The sequence below is a fragment of the Aotus nancymaae genome, unplaced genomic scaffold (genome assembly GCF_030222135.1).
Source record: "Aotus nancymaae isolate 86718 unplaced genomic scaffold, 86718_ANA_hifiasm-v0.15.2.pri h1tg000020l, whole genome shotgun sequence".
Taxonomy (NCBI): domain Eukaryota; kingdom Metazoa; phylum Chordata; class Mammalia; order Primates; family Aotidae; genus Aotus; species Aotus nancymaae.
In genome coordinates this window covers 22,942,085-22,952,990 of record NW_026988432.1, presented here as the reverse complement: position 1 = coordinate 22,952,990, position 10,906 = coordinate 22,942,085, and the positions used below count along the sequence as shown (strand labels likewise).

Below are 10,906 nucleotides of genomic sequence, written 5' to 3'. Positions count from 1 at the left end.
GACAGAAGAATAATGTAAGATTTTCAGAGTGGGTAGTCACAATAACTCTCAGAGGTAAGTATTGGTTTTCTTGCGTCTTTCTGCAATTAACATTTCATTCCCTCCTCTAAGGTGGATCCTGTTTTAGTGAATAATTAGTATTTAGTTTAATCCACTCTTGTGCCGATGCATCATAGCTGATTTCTGCCAGCTGTTTTAATTGTTTCATAGTTGCAGATATAAAGGACAACGAACAAACTGAAAAATATTCTTGGAGAGAAGCTTGTGATATTGGCCGCTCAAGAATGGACAGAAAGCATGGAACATACATGTTGAATGTTGAGCACTCTGTAAACCAGCTGGTGAGTGTTGTTGCTCTGGTTTGATAGTTTTGCCTATATTACAGTTTCATTTTCAGCATTTAAAATCAGCTTAATCTCTTCTCTACAATGTAGCCAAGATCATAATTTTGCATTCTTCTCCAAAATAAAGAGCAACCCTATATCAATTTTTGTGCTGTAACTTTTATGTCTTTTTTTTACTATGTTATATATTTAGGTATAATTTAAATATACATAGATATAAAGTATTAGAAATGTTTCTATGGCCATATGGCTATAGGATATACGAACAGATCCATTTAACTTTCTATATTCACTCTCATGTAAACATAAACTTCAATGATGTCAGTATTTATTTATTAAGTTCTAGTTTTACAATTTGATGCTTAGAGATTTTAGACTTGTCAGAACTCAGATTTCTAAATACGCTTAAAAACCAGATATTAATCATAAATATTAATATTCCTAAGAAACAAATCCTCCAAAAATACCTGCTTTGTGTCAAAATATGACTATTTTGTCTGCTTTAAAAAAAATATTTTTACACCGAGAACCAAGCCTTCAGTGTATAGTTATCATAGTCATGTATCTGTATCTTATACAGATTTTATGTATCTATTTATATCCAACCAAATAATCTTTGACATCAGAAAAAAGGAAGGAGGACATGTATTGGAAATTAAAATGCTGAGTTAAAATTCACTGCCTGAAGATGATTGAAACGTGTGTGAAGAAATAGTTTGCTTTTGACATATGGAGCTGTGGTAATCAGCCTGTATAACTCACATATGAGATAAACCAAAGAAGAAAGTCCTGTTTCTCAGTAAGTGTTAATACATGAATCCTATAGAGGATTTCTGATTCACCAAAAGAACCAAGATCTTCAGTCCCAGGGTTAGTGTCTAGAAGTTTGTTTGGTCAGTTGCTCAGGCAACCCTGTAATTGAATCTTCAAGATGTCCAAATATTCAGACGGAAAAAAAAATTTCTTTGACCAGGTATTTATCATCTTGATAGTTTCTCTAGATAATAACAAATGTAGAGATGTTTACAAATATTAGCTTAAGTTTTTTTTTTAACAGCATATGTCTGGATAACTGACTAAATATTTTACTTTATTATATTATTCAGGCATAGATATAACAATATTTTTCTTTTCAGGCCAAATTCAATGATGAAATTTAAGAAGTATTTAAAGATTATAAACACATAGAAAATAAATTTTGGTGTCCTTGTTTTTCTGTTAGGGATACAAGAAATCTCAAGTTAATCCTTATAAAGTTAGGGGATAAAACTTATAGAGTGTCTTTTTGTGAATATAACTAATACATTTCAGGTGCCTGCAGCTATTATTAGCTAATACGGATTATGCTAATGCTGATTAAATATTATTTACAGCTCTTCAACTCTTCCAGTTTTGAATAGAGACTCCACCTGTACTAAGAGTCAGAGCAATCTGACACAGTAAAATCATTACTTAGGCTGCAATATTATTCCCAAACTGGGCCTAGATTACAGGTTCCCCACCCTTCCTGTAGACCCACCCATTACCTCCCTCTCTGAAAGGGCTGGGATTCTAACAGAACCAGAAAAATCTGGGAAACTGGCCTGCTGAGTGAGTTTCACTTTGTTTGCAAAGGGGATTAAAAGTTCAGGTTCACTAGCCACAAGCAAATTGGATGTACCAAAAACAAAAGGATCAGCACCTAGTTAAATAAGCAAGAATATTATCAAAAGATAAATTCAACTTCTTCAAATTTGCCTAATGAATAGTAGGTAGAATTTTATTCATATTTGATAAACATGGGACAGTTATCTATTTCTTTGGTATTATACTTCATAGAAAAATTTAACTTAGCTAATTGTCTACTGCCAGGAGTATCCCATCTTATCTATATTTAATGACAATTGTATATTTTTGTATTTTTAATGATAATTCCTAATGGGTCAATGATTACATATCATTCTGGTTTGACAGTTTTCACAGAACTCACTGGTTGGTTGGCCAGTAATTTCTATAACTATTAGTAATGGGTTATTAAATCAACACAAAGACAACTGGTAGCAGTAGCAGTAGTAACTACTATTAATAACAATAATGATAGTTAACACCTATTCAGTGCATACTATGTGCCAGACATTGCTCCAAGCAGGTGACAGTTATTTACTCAGTGATCATAGGAGCAAATCTGTAAGTGGGTAATTTTAGTATTCCTCCTTTGAAGCTGATTGAGGAGTGGCCAAAGATCACCTTGATTCACAGTAGAAAGTAAACACTATCATCCTGTGAGATGAAGAGCCTTAAATAATTCTACATTACGTTTCATATGTAATAAAACTTTTGGCTGGGTACAGCGGCTTGTGCATACAATGTCAGCATTTTGGGAGTGCAGAGCCAGAGAACTGCTTGAGCTCAGGAGTTCTAGGTCAGCCTGAGCAACATATGTAGACCCCATCACTACGAAAAATAACATAAAAAGTAATTAGGTGCATAATGACATATGCCTGTAGTCATGGCTACTCAGGAGGCTGAGATGAGAGGACTGCTTGAGACTTGGGAGGTTGAGGTTTCAGTGAGCCATGATGGTGTCATTGAGTACAGCCTGGGTTACAGAGAGAGACCCCATCTCAAAACCAAAACCAACCAAACAAAAAACTTTTCCACAAGATCCATTAATTCTTGAATCTACTCCTCTCTCACTTTCACTTTATCTTATTTCCTTCTTTTATCTTTTAACACATCATCTCTTTCCTAAAATCTTTCCCTGCCAACTCAGTCATTTTCAATCCTTATTCACCTCTTCTTCTGAATGAGAATTTACAATTATTGCATTTATTTATTAATTATACAGTAATCTGTTTTGCCTCCCCATGGGAAAATAGACTCCTTGAGAATAGAGACTAACATTGTTGTGGACTGTTTTTACACTGCTCTATGCCCAAGAGGAATCCAGCAAAAACATACTGCAAACTCGACAAATGGTTTGTTTTCTGTCACAGGCTTGCAAGTTCCATTGGAGAGAGCATGATATGAATTATGTAAAGCAGTCATTTTGTGTAAGAATTTTTCACTAGTATGTAGTATAGTCTATACTACATTACTATATTAGCATAACATGGTATAGCATAACAATGTGTACTTTACACTATACTATTCCTAGTATAGTATAGTATAATATAGTATAGTGGAAAGTACATGGGCCTTAACACTGGAAGGTCCGAGCTCCAGTGCTCGCTGTTGTGTCATGATGGCAAATCATTTCCACTCTTTTTACTTCAATATTTTCATTTCCAAAATGACCTGAACAGGTTGTACCCAATAATATGCAAGGAGTTCAGCTTACCATCCTCTTCCTTATGGAGGCTTAATACATGCTCCACATACGGCAGCTTGCAACATGAAGATATTCAATCCATTGATGTAATATCATGAAGAAGAGGATACACATTCCTAAACTAGAAGTTTGGTAACTTACAAAAATTAATTAAAGTATAAGGTATAATAATCTGTCTATATTTTTTATCTTCAGAGGATACGAAAACATTTATTCCTTTTAAAAGTCATACACTTATGTATGTTTGATAGAATAGTTTTATTTTAGCAGTTCAGTGCCATGGCTTCCTAGGTTTCCTAATCACTTCCACTCTGCCTTTGTAGCCAATCACACGTCCAAATGACCAAGAGGCTCACAGTTCCATATGCTGGTGTCCACCTTCAAATGACATAACCAGTGATGTCTCTCCAAACTTAACTGGGGTCTGCGTGAGCCCAGGAGTACCTGCACATTCAAGATGTCTACAATCAGAGTCCTGTAACACACAGGTAATATTTAGCACAGGAGCTTTTATTCAAGTTGGAATGTGCTCTATATGGGGAGGTACTTTGCCTATTCTTTCCCAAGAAATGTATTTAATTACTTAATTCATTTACATTTGTATTAAGCATTTGCTGTATTCTCAGTGTAGGTACAAGTCACTGTGAGACAATTCATAAGAAAATAAATATTTGCTAGTCTCTGTTTTCTAAGAGCTAATGTTCTAATTGGGGACTCAAATATTCACAATATCTTAGATAGAGAACATATATGAAAATCAAAGGAATAAGTGTAAGGTACAAATGCAAGTTTAGGGATGGGCGGACAAATAAGAATGTTGACAGTATTAGGGTTTAATTCACCATTAGGATCTGATGGGAGACCGTGTCATATTTAAAGTTTCATGGGTCCTATTCTACTGGCGATCACCTTATTTTCTTACTCTGTGCAGCCTCTGAACCTGTGTGTGGCACTTTCTTTAGCTCCCTGGGTTCTGGCCTCTGGTGTATATGATCTTGACACAGAAACTTTACTGTTCTCTGGAGTGTCTCTGCTAGCTTTGGAGAATGAACTCAGCTCTCCTTGGCTCCTGACCTCATGTCCTGTAGGCTGAATGATGAACTTTACCTCTGGACTGTATCTTGAAGCCTTCAGCCCTTGTATAGAAATTTAACATTGACTATAAATTACTGATACGGCTTGGCGGTTTGGTTGGGTTCCCCAGACTCTGGAATTCCTTCCTTCCGCTGCTTAGTCTTGCTATAGAGACTCAGTAGAGAGCCTCTGAGCCTTGTTTCTTGATTCTGGACAAAACAATATGAATTTTATACTGTTTCTGGGACCATGTGAAAGAATAAATCAGCTCAGCAGGATGGAGTTAGAAAATGTTTGCAGAAGTTAAGTAATTCATATCAATCATGGACTTGAAAGATGTCTTCAATAGCATTGAGTCTTCTGGCTCTTTTTTTTATTTCTATTTTTTGTTTTTTGAGGCAGGATCTCTCTGTCACCTAGGCTGGAGTGCAGTGGCATAATCACGTCTCACTGTAGCTTCAACCTTCCGGGCTTAATCAATCCCCCCATCTCAGCCTCCCGAGTAGCTATGACCACGTGCGTGCACCACTATGCCTGACTCATTTTTGTACTTTTTTGCAGAGGCAAGGTCTTGCCATGTAATCCAGGCTGGTCTCAACCTCCTGGGCTCAAGGGATCCACATGCCTCAGCTCCCAAAATGCTAGGATTCAAGCGTGAACCACTGTGTCTGGCCCCTGATGGTTCTTAAACACGACTACACATTAGAATCACCTGGGAACTAGGTGGTGGGGTGGGAGGGGTGGGAGTCAGGGGGTCGGGGGAGAAAACAATAGTTTTTAAAAACTACCCAGATGAATCTAACGTACAACTAGTGATGAGAATGACTGATCTACTCCCATTAAATTATTTAACAATTAGGGAAAATATGGCTCAGGAAAGTTTAGATAGTTGCTACAACTCACACGGTTTTTGCCAGAAGGGGCCAAAGCAGGAAGAGAACTTATTTTCTTTTGTCTGATCATGTGCATTTTATTTCATTTAAGGGCTCTTCTAAACTTGTGTAATGCAGTATTATAGACTCCTCTCCCAGATGTACATAAGGCTTTTTACCCCTTTTTTTCTTGAACCTCCTTTTCAGTGCCTCCCATCAAGGAAAAAGGATATTATTTGTCCTAGGGCTAACTCGATCTTAGTGGCCCTCATTTCCCTGGCCTTGGTGACCATTGTCCTCATTCTTTCGCTGCTGTCTTGGTGTCGTCAGGCTTTTCATGAAACCCTAGTCTTCCAACAACTACCATGGCCCATATTTTGTAATAGTTCAGACCTAGGATCTTGCTTTCAGTCAGGTAACAATGAAATAATCTATTGGACTCCAAAGCCCTTGTTTCTAAATCCTATATTATACTGCAACCAAAATAAAAATAATATTTTTGAAAACTAGGGACTTTATATATGTTATTTTTAATCTTCTCAACAACAATATGAGATGGAAAATTTTTATCCCTGTATTTCAAAATAAGAGACTTCAGGTTCAGAGAAGGTAAGGATGTTGTTTAAGATTTCGTACCTCTGAAATTAAACATATCTCTCTATTTAAAAAAGACTGGACTCTTCTATTATGCCACATTGCCTGTCTAAGAATAGTAACAACAAATATTTGCAAAATACTTTCAGTATTAATAAACCAATTCAATTCTTGTAATTTTAAAGCAATCCTATAAGTCACAAGCCATTTTTATCACCAATTCATAAATGAAATAGGAACTCAAAAAAGCTAAGAAATTTTCTGAGGTAGCATGTAGATTTCAACATAGGGTCTCTAATCTAACATTTTGTGTTTATTCTTTTAAACTGTGCTGGTAAATAATCTCTTTAATCTTTGTTAAAGATAGTGAGAAAATAAGCAGGGCTTTGGTTTATCTTGTTAAAATGCACGCCAATGGAAATTTGATGTGCAAATTAGGGAGTTGTACAATGAAAAACTAGGGAGTTTTTTATTGTACAATTTCAGATATTAGGCCTGGGATGGAGATAATGCACTCAAGTGGATTCTCTGAGTCTCTCTCATTATATTTCACTCCAGGTAGCCACCTACATGCTGAATGATCGGAAGTTATAAATGGTTGTTATCAGGAGTCGATTCGTAACCTGGCAATCAATATTACTTAAATAATTGGGGATGCTCTAAGAAAAATTAGTGCATCATTCTTCTCATAGTGCCTGATTTCCCTCCTAATAACATAGTCACTGACCAGTGCTCAGGAACTGGTACCAAAATAGGTGCCTGTGGAAACAGTGCTGTGCTGAAGGTGAACAATGCTATGTTCTGGATGGAGGACGGAGGATGGAGGATGGAGGTTGGAAAGGCCTTCTTGACTGACAGACAAATTTTTGCCAAGGTCCTACTTTAGAAGTAAGCATGGTGCATTTGAAGAAACTGGGGACAAGTAGGGTCTGAGGCTATTGCAGTAGTCCAAGGCAGAGATAAAGGAAGCCTGGGCTAGACAGGTATCAGCAGAGATGGAGAAAAAGTCAATAATACTGGGAGATATTTAGCAACTAAAGTTTGCAGGACTTGGTACTGAATTGGGAGATTTCTAGGATGATCTCTTTGTTCCAGTTTATGGAATTGAATGGAATGGATGGTGGTGCCATTTAGTGAGATGTGGGAGTTGGCCAGGTTTCACTGAGAAGAACATGACTTTGGGTTTGGACACATTGAATTTGAGGCATCTTTGAGATCTAAAATACGGCACCATGTAAGCATTTGAAAGTTAGAGGGATTGGCTGAACTGGGGATAAACATATTTGGATATGGTTGGTAACTAAAATTATGGATATAATGAGAAATCCTGGGGAGAAAGCATAAAGTAACCAAATCTAAGCCCCCAACTATTTTTGGAGATAAAATTTCATTGAAGAGCAGCCATGCTCACTTGTTTATTCAGTGTCTGTGACTGCATTTCCACTGCAATGACAGAACTGGAGTAGCTGTAACAAAAACTATACAGCTCTGGCCTCTCAGCTCTGCTTAATCACACAGGTCACCTGTGTGCTTGATGTGTTTTCAGAGAGGCAGAGGAAGACTCTCCTATTGCATGACAGACCCAACCCCAGAATGGCCTCTCTGTTCCTAGGGAGCATCAGATTTTGGGGAGACAGAAAAAAAACTGTATGGCTCACAAAGCTGAAAATATTTGCTATCTGACCCTTGATAGAAAAATTTCATTAACTCCAGACCTACAGCGAAAAGAGACAAGGGCCTGGGTATGTCAACAGTAAAGGCTGAAAATGAACAGTGAGCTTTCAAAAGAAGCTGAGAAGAGGATTCTGGGGAGCTAGGATGAAACCAATGAGAATGGAACAACACAGAAGCAAAAGAGACAAGGAGGAATGGGCTCCAATGACAAATGCTACTGAGGGCTTAAGTAAAATGAAGTCTAAAATATGACAATGAGCTTCTAATGAATGAATATCACTGGTGACTTTTTCAGTGGCATGAAGGAAGCTGAAGCCAGATAGCACTGACTTAAAAGATATGCAAATGGAGACATTGCATCTAGGCAACTTTCTAGACATGTCATTTTCCAGGGAAAGAGAGGAAAAGTGCAATAGCAAGAGGGTCATTTGGAATCGCAGGATGTTTTTTGTTTGAAATGGGAGAGATCTGAGTGGGTTTAAATGTTAAAAGGAAGAGCCGTTTAAGAGGAAAGTGGTGAAGTATTCATTCCGAGAGGAAGGGCAATCAAAAGAGAAACGTTGCTGGGAAGGGGAGAGGAGATGGGATCCAAAGGACAGATTGGGGGACCAGCTACAGTCAGTTGGAGGTATAACTTCCTTGTGTCAATCGGGGAAGGAGAGGCGGAGTGCAGACCTCTGGTGGACTGTTGAGGTTTGCAGGTTTGGTAGCTAATGGGGGTCTGAAAGAGTTACTGTTAGGTGTTTTTGAGTTTTTCAATGAAGTGGGAAGGTGTGGTCATTTGATGAGAATGAGAAGGGACAACTAGTGTGCAAGGGTTGGTGGGTAGACATTACAGATTTGAAGAGACAGTAGAAGATTGAGAAAGTACTTTGAAATGAGAGAGAATTTTACTCAGGGAAATATAGTAGGATGATAGAGCAGAACAGAAAATTCATTTGAGGATGATGAACATACATTTACATTGGTTCTAATCTGCTCAAGGGCTTGACATTCCCCAACAGTGTGGCAGCTCTAGGGAGGGTCCAGAGAAAGCAAATAGTCATTTACTTGCCATCTAGAGAGAATGAGAAGAGGAAGTTCGAGAGATTCTAGGGAATTAGCAAGAATGTTATTGAAATAATGAACCACCCAACAAAAGGTAGATAAGGAGGAATCCAAGTGAAATAAGGGCTACCAAACCAAAGGTTTCAATAAGACTAAAGAAAGGCCATGTTGGTATCAGGGAACAAACAAGCTGGAAGAAGCGAGCATGGTGGTTAGAGGACAGATTTCTTGAGGAAATGGAGCGGTTTGTGGTAATGATAATGTCCATTGGAGAATCAGGTGCATGAAACAGAATTTAGCGTTTAAAAGTACTGTTCTGCTCACATGAAAAAAAAAAAAAAAGGTAAGAGTGAGAGAGGAAAGAATAAGTGGAACACAGAAGATTTTTAGGGCAGATTTTATCTGCAGATTTTACTCTGCATGATACTATAATGGTAAATACATGTCATTATATAGTTGTCCAAACCCATAGAGTGCACATCACCAAGAGTGAACCCTAAAGTAAACTATGGACTCTAATAATGACATATCATTGTAGGTTAATTAACTGTAACAAATATTCTACTCTGATGGGAGAAGTTGACAACTGGTGAGGCTGCACATGTGTGAGGGCAGGAGGGATGTGGGAAATCTCTGTATCTCCTGCTTCATTTTGCTGTCAACCTAAAACTGCTCTACAAAAATTAAGTCCGTTGAAAAGAGACAAATGGAAAATAGAATAAAAGAAGATGAAATTTTACAGATTTGTCTTCTAATGTAAGGGACAACAGACAATTTTTTCCACTTGCATGAAAACATGGAGTTCAAGCCCAACTTTCAGAGACACATAGTGACTTAAATGATGTTAATACAATAAGTTATAAGTAATATAAAAGAGATGATAAATTACAAGCATTTTTGTTTTTCTTTGCTGATATTTTTATACACATGCTTAGGTAAAAGGACATTGTCACGGTGACTGGTCTATGTGGAAAGTCTTCCTGGCTTGTCTCTTAGCCTGTGTGATAATGACAGCAATTGGGGTACTCATAATATGCTTGGTGAATAAGGAAGGAAGTGCCAATTCCTCCATTGTTATCCAGCTGTCCACAAACAATGGAGAGTGTGTGACTGTCAAACCTGGAACACCCTCTACTGCTTGTCCGCCTACAATGACCACCACTTCAACTGTACCTACAACCACTGAAACTACAACCTCAACAGCTACAACTGCCACTTCCACAAGATCTACAACTACTACGGCTTTCTCTTAATATGTAATTTAAACAGCCACAGTCATCACTTCAACTCAGCTTGCTACTGTAACAGCTGCTCCTATCACTTCAAGTGGAACCATGGCTGCCATCACTGTAACAGACTCTTTAACTGTTACAATTTCAACAATATCAAGTCCTACTTCAACAACTTACTTGACAATTCAAACAATCACCACTTCTACCATCTCTTTGACTGAATCAACAACTACATTCTCTTCAACTGAATCTACAAACATACCACTTCCACTTAACCTATAACTACTGTAACTTCTACTTAGCCTGCAGTAACAATGCTCATCATTCTTTTCCAACAATGTATAATCTCCACCTATTCATCTTAGGACTAAGCTCTGATTTTTTATTTTGCCCAAATTCCTTTCTAATTGATCTGGAGAATCATGCCCTACAAATCATAAATTCTCATCAGATGGGTTTTATTTAACCCTGTATATTGTGACTTACTTTCCAGTCTGACTCTGGCATAACAAGAGAAAAAATCAAAATGTTTTACCCCAAGATATATTTTTTGCCATACCTTGAAATTGCCCTGCAAAGTCTCTCATGGGAAAAACTCCACATTCTATAGAGAATACCCTTCCCCTTTTGTTTTCCTTCCTTTCTTTCCACATCCAGGAGATGATCAGCAAAAAGTCAGGCACCTTTTTAGGTCTGTTAAGAAATATTTTACAACCTGCTCTCTCTCTGAAGTCTGAGATCTGAGAGATTGCTCTGCAC

The 10,906-nt window shown here is 37.6% G+C and overlaps 1 protein-coding gene and 1 non-coding gene across 2 annotated transcripts; both read left to right on the top strand.

Annotated features, from left to right (window-relative positions):
- Positions 1–212: 212 nt before the first annotated feature.
- Positions 213–10,168, top strand: DYNAP (dynactin associated protein). Its single transcript, XM_064378938.1, has 3 exons — positions 213–341; positions 3,978–4,142; positions 9,851–10,168. Exons 1-3 carry the CDS (start codon positions 285–287, stop codon positions 10,166–10,168), a joined length of 540 nt encoding a protein of 179 aa, XP_064235008.1. The 5' UTR covers positions 213–284.
- On the top strand, positions 7,685–7,820 carry LOC135276144 (small nucleolar RNA SNORA64/SNORA10 family). Its single transcript, XR_010343708.1, has one exon. It is a non-coding gene; the product is annotated as a small nucleolar RNA SNORA64/SNORA10 family (small nucleolar RNA).
- Positions 10,169–10,906: the final 738 nt, after the last annotated feature.

Coding starts and splice junctions, on each gene's coding strand:
- DYNAP (XM_064378938.1), top strand. CDS start 285: ATGGACAGAAAGCATGGAACATACATGTTGAATGTTGAGCACTCTGTA. Junction 342..3,977: donor AGCACTCTGTAAACCAGCTG/GTGAGTGTTGTT, acceptor CTGCCTTTGTAG/CCAATCACACGTCCAAATGA. Junction 4,143..9,850: donor CAGAGTCCTGTAACACACAG/GTAATATTTAGC, acceptor ACACATGCTTAG/GTAAAAGGACATTGTCACGG.